Source organism: Eretmochelys imbricata, chromosome 1 (assembly GCF_965152235.1).
Source record: "Eretmochelys imbricata isolate rEreImb1 chromosome 1, rEreImb1.hap1, whole genome shotgun sequence".
Taxonomy (NCBI): domain Eukaryota; kingdom Metazoa; phylum Chordata; order Testudines; family Cheloniidae; genus Eretmochelys; species Eretmochelys imbricata.
Genome location: NC_135572.1, coordinates 126954334 through 126974685, shown reverse-complemented (window position 1 = coordinate 126974685; position 20352 = coordinate 126954334). Strand labels below are relative to the sequence as shown.

General features: G+C 40.7%; 1 protein-coding gene across 3 annotated transcripts in view; it reads left to right on the top strand.

The window, feature by feature from the left end:
• ZBED1 (zinc finger BED-type containing 1) overlaps positions 1-20352 on the top strand; it is a 217263-nt gene that overhangs the window by 143405 nt on the left and 53506 nt on the right. For all 3 annotated transcript variants that reach the window (XM_077815330.1, XM_077815320.1, XM_077815309.1), the window contains one exon: positions 5418-5519. In XM_077815330.1, the coding sequence (XP_077671456.1) occupies positions 5418-5519 (102 nt within the window). The remainder of the gene's footprint in view (positions 1-5417; positions 5520-20352) is intronic.

The following is a 20352-nucleotide window of genomic DNA, read 5'->3' as shown; positions in this document are numbered from 1 at the left end:
GGAAAAGTATTGACTTTATTTGTATTCCATCAAAGCTAATGTTTGCTTTCTTTGCCCAGACCTACTGTACATGAAAAACTTCATGAGCTGTTGTTTCTCATTATATTGGTCAAGTAACAATGCTATTGCAAAGTTAAGGCTTTACTACCCAGTGGGGTGAGCACACTGACATGCACAAGATTAATGACTGCAGGTTAAGGGCTTCTCTATATGGACAAATAAATGTGCATCACATTAATGCACTTTAATACAATTCCTTTAGAGCCCATTACCCCCACTGTGCATAGAAGGCCTTAATCTGCAGTCATTTGTCTCATCTCTATTGCTGAATGTTGGGTTTGGTTAAAGGGTAGTTTAAAAAATTGGACTATACTTTAAAACTGTTTTTTATTTTTTGATATTTCTATTTGCACACATAAAGGAAAGATCTAGATGGTAGTCAATACTGTTCAGAGCTATAACCATGCATTATTAGTTACTAAGCAACAAGACACAACAGGTAGTAACTACCTGGGAGATTACGGCATTGCTCATGTGGCCTTATACAGCAAGAAGGCCAAAGAAGGAATGGCTGTATCCACTTTCAGTGTGCAGTAATCCCCTAGAAATATGCTCTCTGTTGTGTCTCATTGCCACTTGCAAATGCAATACACAAATAAAATCAAGGAAAGCAGCCAGATCTAACCATATGTAGAATAAAAAGAATGAGGAGTACTTGTGGTACCTTAGAGACTAACAAATTTATTTGGACATAAGCTTTCGTGGGCTAAAACCCACTTCATCAGATGCATGGAGCGGAAAATACAATAGGAAGTTGTGTGTGTATACACATAAGGTGGGGGTTGTCATACCAACTCTAACAAGACAAATCAATTAAGATGGACTATTATCAGCAGGAGAAAAAAAACTTTTGTAGTGATAATCAGGATGGCCCATTTCAAACAGTTGACAAGAAGGTGTGAGTAACAGTAGGGGGGAAATAGTCTGACATATTTGACAACCAACTGGAAGCTTCATTTGTGTCTGAAGTTCTAAAGCAGTTTCAAACTGGAAAAGTATTTTGCTGTAATGAATTTGAATAAGTGTTATCATTACTGTTTGTTATGTGGATTGCTGGAGTGCCTAGAGGCCCCACTTTAGTGGATCCCACTTTAGTAGATCTTGTGGCTTAGCTGTAATGCACCCTTTACACACAATCATACCTCAAATAACTCACAATCTATTTTATGACCATATAAAACATGTGGATTAGATGAATAAGTGGGGAAGGGAACCATGAGATAACAGTTGTAGTAGGAAGAGAGCCTGAAACATAAGCCTTTGTATCAGAGGCCTGGTATGAGGCAGGACCTGCTCACAGAATCTGTCAAGAACAGGGCTGATATTGCAGAAATACACATTCCTAAGAAGTGCTAGGCACAGAGTACTCACGCAAACACATCCCAATAGCAAGTGATACCAGAACATCCCGATATCAAGGATGGTACAAAAACGTTCCCCCTGGATAACAGAAATGTACTGACCCCTACTAAAAGATAAGATCAGGATAACAGTAAGTAATAAAAATGTTTTAATTAAACCAACATGTACTGGGTAATAGCTAGCCACGTCAAGGGGCAGCAACTAATTATGTCAAAGGGGCAGTACGCAACGTGTTTGTATCAGGGTATAAAATGGAGTCTCAGGTAGAGTGTCTTTTGTCCTGCCAAGCGGGGAATGGAAAGTCCCGCCATTCACTGAGCTGTGTTCATTGTCATGGGCATACATGTCTTAGTATCCTCATAGCATCTACCAGGTGCTATTACTGTGATTTGTCAACAATAAACCTGGCCTGGTGCCTTCGCACTTTAGTGCATCTTGTGGTCATTGGACAGTTTGCTCGAGGTCTGCTGTGCTGTCTGTCTGCGCAGACACACAAGGAGAACACACGCACACAACCGAACATCTAACCGCACTGGTGACCCACATGTACACGGTAATAACTAAACACATGCATGCAGCTGAACATCTAACCACAGCAGTAAAGCTGAATATGTTACAGTACAATAAATAGTAATCTCAAATCACCACATGGCTAGCCTAATACTCCTGTGTCATTGGCACAAATTGTTGTTTTATGGGTAACAAACCAAGAGAGAGAAGAAAGAGCATATACTTTAGAGAGTATAGTTGAACCCCCCTCTCCATGTTTGTCAGTCTACATTTTTTAAAATGGCATGCGGTTTGAATAGCTCTTCTAAAGTCAGCCTGCAAAAAAGGGAGGTTGCGTTTTTTTCTCTTGCCTCCTTTTGATGTATAAAAAACATCTGCAAGTTTTCCTTTAAAAATGAAATGAATAAATAAATTAAAGTTTGATAGGGTGAGTGGGAAGGGGGGAGCAGAGTTATTAATTTTTCACATAAGACATCCAGGCCTCGTCTGCCCTGTTATATTCTAGACAAGAGAACTAATGAAGTGGTGACATCAAAAAAGTCAAGAGAGCAAGAGTTGAACAACTGAAAGGGGAAGCAATTTTTAATCGGACTGTCTAAAACACATGGGAGGATTTTGGCTCTTTTGTGTTTGAATGTTTATTAATTTTGTTGACACCTATTTAATTACTGATTAACATTGGCTAAAAGATATTTTTGTTAAAGATTCAACACCTACAATTAAGGTGTGATATTTCACAATAAATATGCTCTGAAACATTCAACAGATACCCCAGCAAAACAAGGGAAGACCATACTTGACATTCTTGATATTTGGAAGGTGAAAAACCAAGAACTTGAAAAAAATAAGCTGAAAGAAAAGAAAGAAGGGGAAAAACCTAAACAAATACTTTGCCTCAGTTTTGAATGAGTCTAATGAAGAACTTTGAGGTAGTGGTAGTGTGGCTAGGGTAACAAGGATATTGAGGTAGAAATTACCACAGGCGAGGTAGAAGTTAAGCTCAAGCAGCTGAAAGGGACTAAATCAGGGGGCCCGGATAATCTCATGCAATAATATTAGAGGAACTAGCACACGAAATTGCAAGTCCAATAGCAAGGAATCTGTAAACTCACGGGTCATATCTTCTGACAAGAGAATTGCTAATCTAGTTCCTAATTTTAAGAAAAGGAAAAAAAGTGATCCAGGAAACTACAGGCCTGTTAGTTTGATCTCAATTGTATGCAAAGTCTTGGAACAAATTTTGAAAGAGAAAGTAGTTCAGGACATAAAGGTGAATAGTGAGTGGGATAAAATACAACATTGTTTTACAAAAGGTGGATCTTGCAGACCAAACCTGATCTTCTTTGAGAAGATAACTGATCCTTTTTAGACAAAGGATAAACAGATCTAATCTACCTAGATTTCAGTAAGGCATTTGATACAGTTTCACATGGGAAATTATTAGTTAAATTGGAGAAGATGGGGATTAATATGGGAACTGAAAGGTGGATAAGGAACTGGTTAAAGGGGAGACCACAATGGGTCACACTGAAAAGTGACCTGTGAGGCTTGAGGGAGGTTACTAGTGGAGTTCCTCAGGCACTGGTCTTGGGACCAATCTTATTTAACATTTTTATTACTGACCTTGGCACAAAAAGTGGGAGTGTGCTTAAAAAATAATTGCAGAATGACACAAAGTTGAGAGGTATTGCCAATACGGAGTAGGATCGGAATATTATAACAAGAAGATCTGGATGACCTTGTAAACTGAAGTAATAGAAATGGGATGAAATTCAATAGTGTAAAGTGCAAGGTCATGCATTTGGGGACTAACAACAAGATTTTTTGCTTTAAGCGGGGGATTTATCAGTTGGAAGCTACAGAGGAGGAGAAAGACCTGGGTATATTTGGTTGATCATAGTATGACTATGAGCAGGCAATATAATGTGGCTGAGAAAAAGGCTAATGCAGTCCTAGGATGCATCAGGTGAGGTATTTCCACTAAAGACAGGGAAGTATTATACAAGGCACTGGTGAGACCTCATCTGGAATAGTGTGTGCATTGCTGGTCTCCCGTGTGTAAGAGAGAGGAATTCAAACTGGAACAGGTGCAGAGAAGGGCTACTAGGATGACCGAGGAATGGAAAACCTACCTTATGAGAGGAGACTCAAATAGCTTGGCTTGTTTAGCCTAACCAATAAAGGCTGAGGGGAGGTATGATTGCTCTCTATAAATACATCAGAGGGATAAATATCAGGGAGGGAGAGGAGTTATTTAAGTTAAGTGCGTATGTTAACACAAAAACAAATGGATATAAACTGGCCATCAACAAGTTTAGGTTTGAAATTAGGTGAAGGTTTCTCACTATCAGAGGAGTGAAGTTCTGGAACAGCCTTCCAAGGGGAGCAGGGGGGGGCAAAAAACCTAACTGGCTTCAAGACTAAGCTTGATAAGTTTATGGAGGGGATGGTATGAGGGGACTTCCTACAATGGCATGTGGCCCATCGGTGACTGCCAGAAGCAAAAATCGCCAATGATCAGTGACGGGACACGAGATGGGGAGGGCTCTGAGTTACTACAGAGAATTCGTTTCCAGGTATCTGCCTGGTGGGTCTTGCCCACATGCTCAGGGCCTAACTGATTGCCATATTTGGGGTTGGGAAGGAATTTCCACCCCCCAGCTCAGATTGGCAGAGATCCTGGGATTTTGGGTTTTTTTGCCTTCCTCTGCAGCCTCTGGCACGGGTCACTTGCAGGTTTAAACTAGGGTAAATGATGGATTCTCTGTAACTTGAAGTCTTTAAACCATGATTTGGGGACTTCAGTAACTCAGCCAAAGGTCATGAGTCTATTATAGGAGTGGGTGGGTGAGGTTCTGTGTGCTGCAATGTTCAGGAAGTCAGACTAGATGATCATGATCAGGGCCGTCCTTACCCATACGAAAGTACGCAGCTGCATAGGGCACCAGGAAGTTTGGGGTACCAAATTTCCTGGTCCTCTGTGCAGCTGCGTGCTGCTCCAGCCCCTGCCTCTCCCCACCCCTACTTTGCCCCTTCCCGCCCCTGAGGAGTGCAGGAGGGCTGGGCCTGCACTCATGGATGGCAGAAAGTGCAGCAGCCCGGCCCCAGCCATGCTGCCAGTGAGTGCTGGGGAGTGGTTCCCCCTGTCCCCCAAGCCAGCCCCCCCCCACCCCGGAGGCCTGCCCCCCCCACCCCCTATGGTGGGGCTGCGTAGGGCCCCAGAATAGCTCGGGACAATCCCGATCACGATGGTCCCTTCTGACCTTAAAGTCTCTGAATCTGACTAAAAGAGAACGTTTTTGGCCCTCCTTATACATTATAAAGAATTTTTAAAAGGGCCCAGGCCAATTTTTTAACAAAATATCCCTTTCTTTGTAGGTCACACTCAAGCATAATGGGTGGGATTGTGATGTATAAATTTGTATTTTGTTTTATTTCACTGTAAACTGACTTCACGGGGTGTTTTTTTCTCTGTTTCTTTCCAGTGGAGTTTTTACACTGTGATTTGGCTTCAATGAAGTCCATACGGCAATTTGTGCAACAGTTTAGAGCAAAGAATTGTCCACTCCATGTCCTGGTGAATAATGGTGAGTTTTCTTTCACCTTCTCACATGCTTACTGTAAGATTTGGACACATTGGGTTCTTTACAATGCTTCACGTTTCAGATACTTTATTTGAACCAAACAACAAGATAGCAATATGACTGAATTACTGCTTACGGCCTTGTCAGCACTTCAGTACATTTTAAGAGGCATCCTCAGTTTGCCAGCCTCTTTGATTGTATTGCAAGTGTCATGATACTCGTGGTTTTTTTTAAATTAAAGCCCCAGCTCCTGGAGTCACGGAATTACAAGAGAATTCCAGCATTCATTTTTTAAAAGTTTCTAGCCCTCATGGTTGTTGAGGAAAAACTGGAAAATGTGACCCTAAAGTTTCAAAAATCCAAAGGCAGATAAAAACCCCAACTTCTTTTTTACCTTTTTTCTTTTTTAAATCTCAAGATTTTGGGGTACTGACTCTTGATGTTTTTGAACATTAGGATTGGCAGTTCTAGCTATCTAATTTTTTTTTTTTATAACCATGGTATCTTCAGGATCCAGCCCAGAGAGAGATTTTTTTCTCCTGGCATTTTTGTTTTAAAAGCCTCCTCTGTACTAAACACTCTACTATGAGGGAAACTTTTCGTATATTCATTTAACAGGAAGCAAATCATCAACAAACCCATGCCCCACCCCACTCACTTGGGGCTGTTGTCTAAGCCCTTCAGCGCTCACACGCTGTTTTTTCTTTCCCTCCAATTCTGTGCGTGAACCGTCTCTCAATGAAGACACAAGGGAGAAATCCAAAAGGACTGATACTATTTTCTCCACTCATGTAACTGTCCTGCCTTGCTGAGGGCAAAACAAACTAATCATTTCACTTGCATTACATTAGATGATTCGCTACATGCACTTATGTACTATAGGAGCTCTTGATAGTAGCTCAAACTGTAGCTCATGCACTATTAAATGAAAATATAGAGTTTTATTCTATGGAGTTAATGGAAATGTCTGCCAAATCTTAACTCCTCTTTTCTGCAAGTGTCCATAGAGACAACCCTCTCCCCCTGCTGGGCATCTACACAAACAAAATTTTGACTGCAATGGATGGGATTCTTAAGATGGAATGGATCTTGGTGTCCTTTTAAGAGAAAAAAAAAAAACTTCTGGATTTCATAGATTCATAGAGTTGTAGGCCAGAAGGGGCCGTTAGATCATCTATTCAGACCTCTTGACTAAAAGGCTAGCTTCCACCGCAGCTGCAGCCTGTGCAGTAAAAATGAACACCCATACTGTAACTGTACATTCTTGCTCATACGAGCAGATAAAAAGCATTATAGGCCCAATTTTTCAAATGTAGATACCTAAAGTTAAGCATCTAAGTAATTATTTAGGCATCAGAATAAAAATGGCGTGCTTTTCAGGGTGTCCAGCTCCCCTTGACTTCAGTGGGATTTGTGGATGCTCAGAAATTCTGAATATCATGCCACTTTTACTCAGATGCTTAAATAATACACCTAAATTTGAACATTTGGGCTATAAACTATGTAATGATTCAACTGATCTGTGGCATATTAATATCTAGCTCTTCAATAGTGTTTTTCATCGGTAGATTTCAAAGCTCTTTACCAAGGAGGTCAGGATTATTATCTCCTTTTTGTAGGTGGGGAAACTGGGTCACAAGGAAGAGAAGTGACTTGCCCCATGTTACCCAAATAACAGCAGTGACGCTGGGACTAGAACCCAGATTGCCACAGTCATAGTCCAAAGCACAACCACTAGGCCACATTGATATCTGAGACAAGGTTGACAAAGGAACAATGATGGTAGGGAGAGAAGTAAGAAATAAGTGCTTGATCTTGCAAATACTACTGAGCATATTGCTCATAACTTTATGTAGTTCCATTAATGCCTTGATTTGTCCCATTGAGTTATGGGTCAACCGAAGTACTAAACACTACACTTGGTAATATAATTGTGTTTGAAGGATCAGACCCTAAAAGAGTGGCTTTGGGAAGATGATAGCAAGCATCTGATTTTCAATGCTACAGTTTTGCTGTTTTTCATGTTACATTTTTAAGAACATAAGAACGGCCATACTGGGTCAGACCAAAGGTCCATCAAGCCCAGTATCCTGTCCTCTGACAGTGGTCAATGGCAGGTGCCCCAAAGGGAATGAATAGACAGGTTATCATCAAGTGATCCATGCCCTATCACCCAATCCAACTTCTGGCAAACAGAGGCTAGGGACACCATTCCTGCCCATCTTGGCTAATAGCCACTGATGGACCTATCTTCTGCGAATCTATCTAGCTCCCTTTTGAACCCCAAAAGGGTTTTTTGCTGGATCACTACACGGGAAACAAGGAGCCTGACTATTACAGAAAAATTCATCATCTTAAAAATGTTATTTTTTGATGGACTTAATAAAAAACGGGATACGACACCAAAGTCTCTAAGTCCAAAATATAAATTTTAAAGAGGCTTGACGTACAGTGCCCTGAACTAGTTTACATTTTCATGACCCCCAAGAAAGGCATTTTATTTAATTCATGCTCAGTTACTGTTGCTCAGATAAATTAGCTCTTTAAGAAAATCCTTTCAGAAGCTGTAATGAAATGAATGGCTTAACTTTGCCTTTTACTAAGGCCATAACAGAATCACAGGAATAATCATCTCCAGAGCCCCTGTAAAGGCTCCCTTCTAATAATTAGGTTAGCCTCTGACAATCGCATGGTGAATCACCAGGCTTCCGCTTCTGAGGGCTTGTTTCCTATTCTGTTCAACATCTGTTTTAGCTCCTGTAAATAATCTGGCATTTGGCTGGCATTAAAAGGGAAAGTCAGTAGGTTCCAACACAGTGAGCGTCTGATCCTTTGACAGCAAGAGAGAGGCTCCCAGTGACCTTGGATTAGTGCGGAGTGCATAATTATGCCCATAGAGCCATTGATGTTAATTGATATTTATTTTCCTTTTTAATTTTGCATTCCAGTGTCTTCACTGAAAATCCATTCAGTGTGATTTATACTGTATTTAGGGAACATGATTCATTCACAGATTTTAAGGCAACAAGGGACCAATATGTTCCTAGTCTCTGACCTCCCTCCACGCTCAGACGTTATTGTTCTTCTGCCTCCCATGTTCAGTCACAAAAATACCAGTCACTAGAAAAAAGGCAATGCCTGCTGTAATTCTGCTTTGGACTGGTTCTGACTGGATTACAAAGATGCGTGTTTGCATGTTTTTTGTTAAAATATTTGATTGTCAAAACACAAACATTTTACAGTTTTAGGCAGTTTGGGGGGAATTAATTTTCTCCAGGGAAACTTTGTTAATGTGCAGATCTAAAATAACCCATTGTGAATCATAGTTGGGGATTGGTCCTGCTTTGAGCTGGACTTTGCTTTAGACTAGATGACCTCCTGAGGTCCCTTCCAACCTTGATATTCTATGATTCTATGAAAATGGGAAATGAGCTCAAAAATACTTTTATATTTAATGCAAAATAAGTTACTTCAGAGTATTACTTAGTTTATTTATTCCATTCTCACAAGGTCTTAAAGTTATTTTAGTTGCTTGAAATGAAATATTTAACATTTAAAATATAGATATAGTTTCATTTATTATATATTATTCATATTTACATGATGTAAATGTATGATTATGCAATACGTTTATGCTGGGTTTGTGTGTATATCTATCTATACACACTCACACTTTAACTTTTATTTAAAGTAAATAATTTATTGGGCCAGAGAGACAGTGAAAATGACTCTATAGCTGAGTGGTAAAGGCACTCCCCTGAGAGATGGGAGAGTTGTATTCAAGTCCCTGAATATTTACATATTTTATACAAAATGTAACAGCTTCAGAGTGACCCACCACAGAAGTCACTGGTTAGGGGATTCATCTGGAAGGGAGAAGACTTTGGTTCAAGTCTCTGCTTTGCATCATGCAGAGGGGGGGAATTGAACCTGGATCTCTCACTTCCTGGGTGAGTCCTTTAACTACTGAGCTTTGGGGTATGGGGCGGGAAGGAAAGCAGCTCTTTCTTTTCTTTTCTTTTTAAACAAGAAAGGGCTGACCTGGCTTGGCTGTCTAACTCCAGGAGAGCAGAGGGAGGTACCTCCTTATGGCCTTTGAGGGGGTGGGGCTTAGACTATACCTCTTTCCTTGGCATTTCCTCTTGGCTAGTTTAGGCGGATCTTTGTTCAACATGCTGGCTTCTGTGAACCAAGGACAGAGCCACCGGTGGGCCCTGGCCCACCCAATTAGCACCCAAGCAGCCCACACAAATCTGAAAAAAAATGTCAAAGTTGAGCCAGGCCACTGAGCAGTCTTTTAATGCAGCTGCCTCAAACTGCTCCACTTAGCTCCACTTCCCCATCAACATAGGCTCCGACTCTGCACCCCTCCACCCCTGCTCCAGTTACTGCCTCCCTGTTGGCTGATTGTTTCTTAGTTCCCAAACAACCAGGTTTTGGCCAACCCCTCCCCAGCAGTGGGCAGGAGCGGGGCACACCTCTCACTATGGGGAGGAAGCAACTGTGTGGCATGGGATGGAGTTGGCGCCTTTGTCAATGGAGAACAGAGTGGAGCTGGGGTCTGGGAGCATGCAGTGGGTCACAACGCTGCTCATTGGCCCAACCACCTCTCCATCACTCACACGGGGTGGGGCTCCACTGTATGCCACCTGGCTCTGGTTATTGTCTTCCCATTGGCTCACACAGCCAATTTGATTATAGCCAATCACCCTCCCCCCCCCCCCCCCCCCAACACACACCCTGTTCATGGGCAGGCTGGGATGTATCACTTCCAATCAGGAGGCAGTAACTAGAGCTGGGTGGTGTACTGGTGGAGCTCCTTCCAGGCAGATGGGCCAAATTTAAATGGCATTGAGATGTGGTGCATGGGGTCCTGCTGCTCCCCCATGGACGTAGGATCTGCCATGTCAGTTGGAGCCTGGGATTGGGAGAAGGAGCCCATTCCCCATGTCACAATACTACCCAGATTTGGCTTGGCCACCCCCATCATGTCAGTAGGGAAGGGGCTTTACTGTTATGCCACCCAGCCCTGGTTGTTGCCTCCCCATTGGCAGCGGTCTGCCCCGACATGGTCTCAGCCGGGTGGGTGGGGCTGACCACAGCCAGATATGCAACAATATATAATATAATAATATACAATATCAATGGTTTGCTGTGATGTTAGACCGTCGGTCATTGCAAGTCCACCAGAAGTTGAGGTCACCTATGTTTCCACTCCTAACTATGTCACTGCTGTGAATCCCATTCTTAGGCACCTGACTCTCCCCATGCATTGTGCGCATTATGGGGTATGGATTCCATTGGCTTCAGAGCACCTACAGTTGTGTTGCAACGTTGAGCCTACATCTCTTTTCTGGATCTAGCCAAGTCACTTAGGTACTTTAGAAATGTTATCTGCCATTTAGAACTCATCCCATTGCATGGATCTTATCCAAATTTGATTTATTATTCCAAATCTGGGAGTTTCAAATGAGCCTAAGGGAATTAGGTACCCAAATCCCATTGAAATTCAGTAGGATTTGACCAATTAACTCCCTTAGGCTCTTTTGGAAATCTCATGCCAAAAGTATAACGATTCCAAAGCAAAAGGGGATGAGGTAAGGGCAGTGAGACAATCTCATCTATCTCCTTGCTATAGTTGATTTAAATGAGAACCTGAATGCTATCATAACATAATTTTGGGGTTTAATTTAAGGGGGAAAAAGTCGGTTGAAAACACATGTGAGTTCATTTGGCAAACAAAGGTCAGCCCTTTCATTGCTAGGCTTTTTACTCTGCTTCCCAGCCCCTCTTTGCTAATCCATGCCGCTCATGCTCAGCCCGTTGCTTTTCAAAGTGAATCAAAAGGAAAGCATTTTTTTTTTTAAAACGCAAATGGCGCATTGCTTAAACAATTTCAGTTTCTAAAAATTATTTGGGTTGGCATATGACACATGAGCTAATGTGGTTTTTTCCCCCTACACTTCCTTTAACATAGAAAAACATCATGTAGCTCAAATAGCCTGTCTACAAAGTCATTAAAAGGAGGATTTCAGATTTTTTTAAAACTCTGATAAAATATTAACTAACTAACGGTGCATAATAAGTGCAATTGATCAGCTAGTCTTACAATTCAGTCTTGGGTATCAACACCACATTCTTGTCAGGCTGTATGCTCTTCTTGGGCCTGGGACTGTGTCTTTGTATGTTTGAAAACCACGCAGCATGTTATAGGCACTACCACAATATAAATGTTAAATTAATAGTAATTGCATGTAGAAGAGGCACGTATTAAAAAACCTTAGGAGCTGGCAGTGACATGGTGTGTAAATCTCTAGAGCTGTAAGTTGATGGTATTATTTCCCACTTACGAGATTTTTTTTTTTCCATACCAAATTGACAGTTGTTTTCCTTGTATGCTGAAAATGCTTTTCAATATATTTTAAATACACTTGTTTGTTTATTTTATTCTTTTGCTATGGTGAATGATTCCACTCATCAGTAAACTGAACAAAGCCATTACAACATCCTTAGGGAAAACAGAGCATCCACACATACCACCAAAGGTGATTAGAATACAAATTGCCAGACTTGAGGACAATGAAATACCGTTTGAGAGTACCTGAGTGTCTTTTTGGCACTGGGTTGGGGAGGGAGGGAAATCTATAAGACCTTGAATACATTTCTTTGTAGCACTGAAGTTGAGAGATTTTAATATATTAGCCCATTTTAGGCAGATCACAAAGCTAATGAATTTCAGGCTGAACCCTGTCTAAGCCACTTTAAAATCAGACAATAATTCTGAACTATTGACTGGTTCAGAAATTCATGATTGCACATTTTGTAGGTGAGTGCAGAAATTTATTCTTATTATAGTATGCAACCCTCTCTAAACATGCTGGTTTGTGGGGTATGGCTGTATGGTACGATCAAAATTATAGAGACAGATATGTGTATGAGTTATGTATGTGTGCTTGTGTGTAATATACCACATATATATGCATACACACTTAGACCCTGATCCTGCAAACACGTATACATATGAGTAACTTTACATATGTGAGTAGTCCCATGGAAGTCAAAGGGACTAATCACTTATGTAACGTATCAGAGGGGTAGCTGTGTTAGTCTGAATCTGTAAAAGTGGCAAAGAGTCCTGTGGCACCTTATAGACTAACAGACGTATTGGAGCATAAGCTTTCGTGGGTGAACGCCCACTTCGTCAGATGCATCCGACGAAGTGGGCATTCACCCACGAAAGCTTATGCTCCAATACATCTGTAAGTCTATAAGGTGCCACAGGACTCTTTGCCGCTTATGTAACGTTACTCATATGCTTAAATAGTTCACAGGATCGAACCTTAAGAAGAAAACTGATATTTGATGGGTAGGGTACAAATATATATACAATTTGTATACACCTAAAATTTATTATTAATAGCTAAAGTAAGTTGTAATTTATTATTTATATTATGGTGGCACCAAGCAGCCCAAGTCAAGATCCTGGCCCCATGGTGCGAGGTGCTATACAAATACACGGAGACAGTTTACAATCTAAATAAACAAGATAGGGTGGGAGAAAGGAAGTATTGTTATCCCCATTTTACAAATGAGAACAAAAACAAAGAAATTGAAGGTGAAATCCTGACCCCATTAAAGTCAGTGAGGAGTTTTACCTTTGACTTCAATGGAACACAGATTTTGCCTACACGACTTGCCCCAGATTATACAAGAAGTCTATGGTTGAACCAGGAATTGAAGCCAGATCTTCTGAATCTTAGTCTAATGCCTTAATCACAAGACCATGCTTCATCTCCTGTGCCCTATATTACCACCTACATTTCCTAAGAGCCAACCATCCCTATTTGCCCTTCATACTGTGATTAATTAGCTGATTTTTTACAGGCATCATGGCAGAGCTGGGTCTAGGGGAGAACTTTGAAGGAGGAGAAGATAGTGGCTTTATGGATTAGCTCAAAGAGGGTCTTCCTGCATTATTGGTAGCACTGAAGGAGGCATAAGGATATTTGTGTGTAACACTAATTTGTTGTATAAATGTGAGATATTCACAGAGAGCCAGATTTTCAGACACACTTAGCATCTAACAGCTACCATTTAGTCTCCCACATAAGTGGTTGGATTTTCAGACAAACTCAGCTCCTAATGTAGTTATCTAAATTAAGTTGCCAGATTTTCAATAGTGATCAGCATCCAGCAGCTGCATTGTTCAGTGGTTTACTGAGCAGTATTGTTGTCAGCTGAAATAATATCTACATACTTCACCTGATAAACATATCAGAACTCTTTTAAAAGGTCTATATGTTTATTGTAATAACAAGTCAGTTACAGTAGCAATTTGCTCATTCAGGATAGTTCTGGCAGTCAGAGAATCCACATCGCATACACTGAAATTCTGACTTTTGTTTAGCACAGTCTTGTTTTTTCCTAACTAGTTTAAAAGATTTTTCTCATTCCATAATGTCAAACACTCTATGAAACTGTAAATATCTCAGTCTCCACAGGTGGCGAGTTCGCCACCTTTGGTTTCATGTCTCAGCTGCAAATTAATGATGCCAGCTTTATCAATAGAACATAGATACAAAACTCAGCTGCAGATGTGCTGTATTGCTCAATCTTAAACGATTGAAGTCTATGGAACTTTGCAATTCGCTTCAGTGGGAGCAGGATTGGGTACATAATTTATTTTTTACCAAACCCTTTCATTTTGTTCCACGTTAAATTATTTTTAGTGCAAATCACAAAATAAGAAATTTCACCATCAAGCAGCATTTCTTATTGAAGTAGGATGGTGTGGCTGCCTTATCTGTTTTATGATTGAGGTTGTGAATGCTTGTCTTGAATAATAATGCACTGGAGGGAATGTATTTTCAGGAATAAAATGTTTTTCTGCATCCAGACCCAACTAAGAATGCTCTATTTTGTTTTAATGAGAAAAAAAATCCATTATAAAACAATGAATTAAAATGAAATATGAATTTGTAACTTGTTTTTTGTGTTTTCTAGAAAGCCAGGTTGGGTTTTATGTATTTTCACTATACACATAATACATAAATCAACACTCTGTTGTGCCCCATGGCAGAATGCAGGTGTGTCAAAAATCTAATCAGCCCTTAAGGAGCTTACTATGTTTATAGGCTTTTCATTTTTGTCAAAAACCTGATGAGTTTCACTTATTGTTTGTTGCATTTGGGCTCTGTCTTTTTTTTTCCCCCCTGCCTGATAAACCTAAGCCTTGTCTACACTAGAAAGTTGTACCACTTTAAGTATACAGGTACAGTTAATCTTTCTAGTGTGGATGCAGTTATTGTAGGCAGGACTTCTAGCACCGCCTGTTAAGGTTGTCTGACACTTCTCATTTTAAGACCCTGCTTTCAGTTGCTTATAATATTGCCAAACTTCAACTGTTTGGGCTGAAATTTTCCACGTTGTGTGTTTGCCTCAGGGTGGATTTTTTGGAAAATGTGAGCCAAAATTGTTCAGCTGGTTCTGACAATGAGGTGAGGGGAAAATAGTTATTTTGCCCAGGATAAAAAGGTCTAGCAACCTTTAGGAAAAAAAACCTCCAGCATCCCCAAGCTTTGGAGCAGGGACTTGAAACTTGGCAGGGGATGTCCTTTGTGTCAGGGTTGTGCCTTTTGCCATCTCTATGGAAATCCACCCCAGATTGGCTAAATTATAAGCCTTTGAAAAATGGCAATTCACATATGCTCAGTAGAGACATCTTAAATTTTAGCAGCTAAACTTCCTGAAGATTCAGTTTGCACTGTGCTTGCTCCATCTCCGGGCTAAGCAGGACTTTCCTGCAGTTGAAGCTCTGGTCTGCTGTGGGCTGTGCCAGGTCCAGGTCTGGACACTTGAACTGAGAGCAGAGAGCCTGTCTCTCCTGTGCTTTCAGTGACCCCCATGCAGGGAAAGCAGGGTGGAAGAGAAAGCTGCCTCATTCAAATACAGAGGGAACAAGAGCTAGACCCCTTGAGGGAAGAGAGAGGGAGGAAAGAGATTGGGACAAGGAGTCTGGGTGGGCAGAAACTGGAGTGGGAGTGAGAGAAACTGGGAGTTGAGATGGGAGGAGTCTAGGACTGGCTGGGCAAAGGAGACTGGGACTGAATCAGTGCAGCAGGGGAGGAGAGACAGCCCTGAGGAGCTGGAGTATTGGGGTGGGAGGCTGAGCAAAGAAACAGGGACAAGGAGCTGTAGGAACAATGAGATTGGATGAGGAGCCCAGGAACAGAGATTGGGACTGAGATCCAGTGGGGATGGGGAACATGAGCAGGGGAAGGGAGGGTGACTGGAGGTTAGAGTGGGGGAAATGATACAGATTAGATCAGGAAGGGGAAGGGTTCAAGCTTGAGGTAAAAGGGCAGAAGAGGCTGTGCCCACTAGACAACACTCCTGCTCCAGGCATTGGAATGGAATCAGAGATCCCTGAGACTCACCATTCCTCTGCTGTGAGCAAATATCTCTGAAACCCCATGGCAAAGTGGCCCACCACTCTCTAATACTGGCCCATCTAGAGGATAACAGCCTACTTCTTTTTTCAGTTACACTGTTAGTTCAAGTGACAGAGTTCTATATGGTGGATCTAAATGTTCCAACCTTGCTGATGACCCATGTGGGTGTCAATATGATGCCACACAATGGAATTTTGGTATTTTTAGTTTGCTTTTTTAAAACCTAGGAAATAACACCCAAAAAATTGTTAGGAAATGACAGAATTAAGGTTGCCTGTGCAACCCCCTGTAGAAAAAATATGTTTGTGATCATTTAATTAAAGACTGTATCATAATGTATAGGCACAAGTGGGCCAAATTATGATTCCACAGATAACTTTCATTCTGGCTTTTCGCAACTATGGAGTGACTTGACTTTGTAACCTTAATGTTCTTTTAACATAGATTTTGTGTGTAGGATATCAGTATAAAGATGCTTTAGACCAGTATAACTATTCCTGTGCCAGTATAATTAAAGCAGTACAACCCCATAGTGTGGATGCCGTTATCCTGGCATAAAGGTGCTTATGCTGGTATTCCTGCACAGGAGGGGGAACAAGCTATACCAGTATAATTGTATCCACAATAGGAATTGTACTGGTATAACTATATTGGAACTATGTAAATTGTAGCAGTGTAGTGAGCATGACCTTGTTGGTAAAAAAAAAAAAAAAAAAAAAAATCACACCCCTAACAGAAATAGTTACACAGGTATAAAAACTGAGTGTAGATAATGCCTTGTCCTCTCATGTGGAACAGCCTTCTATTCATTGTTCCCCCTGGAATTTCTTTTTTAGAACACACTCTTCCTTTGTAAACCAGAGGAACGCACGTCTGGGAATAATATAAAGCCTGTGAAAAATACTTTGAGAGAGAGATTCAGCTCCTCCGCAAAATGAATTGCATGTAAATATGTATAACTGAGCCTTTTCAATGCTTAGCATTTCCTTGTGCTGCCACGGCTGGAGACTTAGGTGCAGGAGCAATGCCCTCTGAGTTGGGTGACATTTTTCTGTCAGAAATTTTTTGATGACAAATGCAAACTGAGCAACACTGAAACAGTTCATGAATTCGTGTCAGTTTTGTTTTAGTCAGGGAGAAAAAAATCTGAAAAAATCAAAATGTTTCATTTTGACATTTTCTAAATTTAAACATTTAAATTTTTCAGTTTGAAACAACTTTTTGTTTCAGAATTTCCTTTTTATTTTTATAACCAAAACAATCAAATGTTTAAAAAGGTTGAGATCAAAATCCAGCATTTAAACTTTGTTCAGTCCTAAATTAAATATTTTACTTTTCAATTTTCAAATAAAAATAATTGTTTTGACTTCGACCAGAAATTATCCCCCCAACCCCATCTACCAGCAAACTGAAACACCTGTTTATTTGCACAGCTCTCCTTGGGACTGCTGTTCCCTGAGCCTGTTGAAAACAGGCAGGCAAGGAGGACATGTTGATTACTCCATGGCAGAGATACTTTAAATCTTTTGTGCAATGCTTGATTTATTTAAAGTAAAATTTGAGAAATATACATATCTTTAAAACAAAACAAATTGAAGTAACTTTTTGTAAATAACAGTCTTTCTTTAATAAATCCTTTGTTTTAAAGCTTTTAAAATACATTTACATACAATATTTAATTTCTCATGAAAGCAAAGTAGCAATGTTTTTAATCAACTCTAGTACTGTCCAAGTTCCTACATACACTTCTGTGAAGGTTCCTTGGTCCTGACCTGCGACATTTATTACGCCAGTCCAGAACTTCTTGCTATGCCATGTGCACTATGGACTAGATGAGATAAAACCAGCCATTTAATATAAGGCTTTTTTCATTGGCTTGCTCTCCCCTGACCAAGAGAGAGGTTTCTTTAGAAAAAATACAAGGCAATTCACAATGCCATTTCTCATTGGGCAACTGTATATCTCAAAACTTAGCAAAAACTCTCCATTATTCACCATTCATAGAAGATAATCATTATAAATGCCTTCTTATTAAGTGTAGCTAATTAAAACATTTATGTATACAACAATACAACTAAATGCAGCTCAGTAGAATATAACTATCTTTACAAGAAATGGTCTTTCAGAGCAGTTAATGAAGTACAATATGCTTGCTTGTGCTAATTTATTTGTATTTTGCAGAATCTCATGGCAGCATGGCATTTTATGCAGTTCTTAGTATGCACACTGTCAGTCCTCTGCTTGGATACTTCAGTAATAATGGTTAACCAATCGCAAAGCAAAAGCTCTATTAGCAGCTTACTTATTAATTTATTTTCTGTCATGTTTCTACTGGTGATGTCTGTTTAAACAAAGATTTCTGGAGTCAATCCAGCTGAATCAGAGAAAATAACATATAAAATAGTTGAATCAAAACAGATTGTGACTGCTAATGGTCTGTATGTTGCCATTTCTTCTTTAAATCCACTTTCAAAGCCACTCTAAAAACACTGGGGAGAATTACTAATCCCAAGGCAATTTGTAATGAAACAAGTCTGAAAGATATTGTTATATGGCTTCCCTATCAGAAGAATACTAATATCCCTCTCAGCTGCAGGTAGTTTGCAGTGAGGATATAAGATGGAAATGCTGCATGTTCTTGGCATCAAATAGTCTTTGAGCTATTGGAAAAATAGAAATAGTTTTTGTTCTTTTATTTCACCCCTTCAGGGCCCATGAGTAAAGCTGATGATGTGTCTGGACAAAAGCAAATCAATAGTGTACCATTTTTAGTACCTGCTGAATGTTAGGTAATTAATAATTTAAAAAAAGAGAGCTTGTTACACTGGTGAGGTTTACCCTGTTGTCAGAAAACCGACCTGGTTCAGTTGTTTGCTGTATTTATATGCTCTGTCTTCCTGTAGATATGGACATTAAAACTGCTCTTCCTCAAATTGCAGGAAAGGTTTTTCACTAACCTTGATGTGAATCTTTTCAAAGCCTTTAGGAGAATGGGGGAAAATATTTGTTGAATACTGAAAAATCTCAGTTTGCCATATTTGTTCTTGGATTAATATTAGTTAGCAAATTCTTAAAAAAGAGGAGGAGGAGGAAGACGTTCTAGCAGAAATGACTGTGCCTGCTCAAGGACTGAACAAGAATTTCTGCAAAGAGGAAGCTCTTAAGCAGTGACCAATATAGTTTGATGGAATTTATACTTTAGAAGTTACACCCTTGAGTGGGTGTGAGCTTTCTCCCTCCTCACCTGGATCACAGGAATAGGCTCAGATTTGGTGCTCTGCTTCCTGGAGGTGCAGCCCAAACGGTGGAACGCAAAGGCATCTCTGAGTCCCCTTTGCACTCACCAAATTCAGTGCATCTCCAAAGGTCAAAAGTCTCTTTGGGTAGCCCTGGAGCTGCTCTAATAGAGCTGGTTGAAATTTTTCATCCTAAACGTTTTTCAGCAAAAAATGCAAATTCAGCAACGCTGAAATATTTTGCGAACTCCTTTTGGTTTCGCTGAATTGTTTGTGTGGAAAAAAGAAAACCTCTGACAAAGTCGAAATGTTTCATTTTGACATTTTCTAATGAAAGCATTTCCAGTTTTCCGTTCCAACCAGTTTTCATTTAGAAATTTCCTCCGATTTATTTTAAAAAATTAAAAAATGTTAAATGCTCGGAATCTAAATGAAAAGTTTCATTTTGCATCAAATATTTTTGACCTTTTGATTTTGCTGAAAATTTCACAAAATGTAGTGTTTTGGGTTGACACAAAACACATTTTTTCCCTGAGTTTTCAGAATTGCTGGTGAACTGAAAAATCCATTATTTGCACAGCTCTAGCTCTAAGTTATGACAGCCTCCCCGGGCCTGCCTATGGCTTGTGACAGAAGCCAGAATGTCTATAGAAGCAAGCGTTATAGCTCTGTCCTCTTCTACCTTAACACCCCCTATGTCTGGGCTGGCAGGGGAGAGCATACAGTTGCCTAGAGCAGCCCACTGTTTAGGGTAGCCAACTTTCTATGTGCACAAAACTGAACACTCTGGTCCCACTCTCTGTCCTGCCCCTCCTCTGAGGCCCCACCCCTGCCATGCCCCTTCTCTGAGGCCCCGCTCCCCACTCACTCCATCCCCCCTCCCTCTGTAGCTCGCTCTCCCCACCCTCACTTACTTGCTCTTTTTTACCAGACTGGTTCAGGGGGTTGGGGTGCAGGAGAGGGTGAGGGCTCCAGCTGAGGGTGTGGGCTCTGGGGTGGGCCAGAAATGAGGAGTTCAGGGTGCAGGAGTGGGCTCTGGGCTGAGGCAGGGGGTTGGGGTGTGTGTGGGGGGGTACGGACTCTGGGCTGGGGGTGTGGGGCTGGGGCTCAGGGATTTCGGGTGCAGGAGAGGGCTCCGGGTTGGGGCTG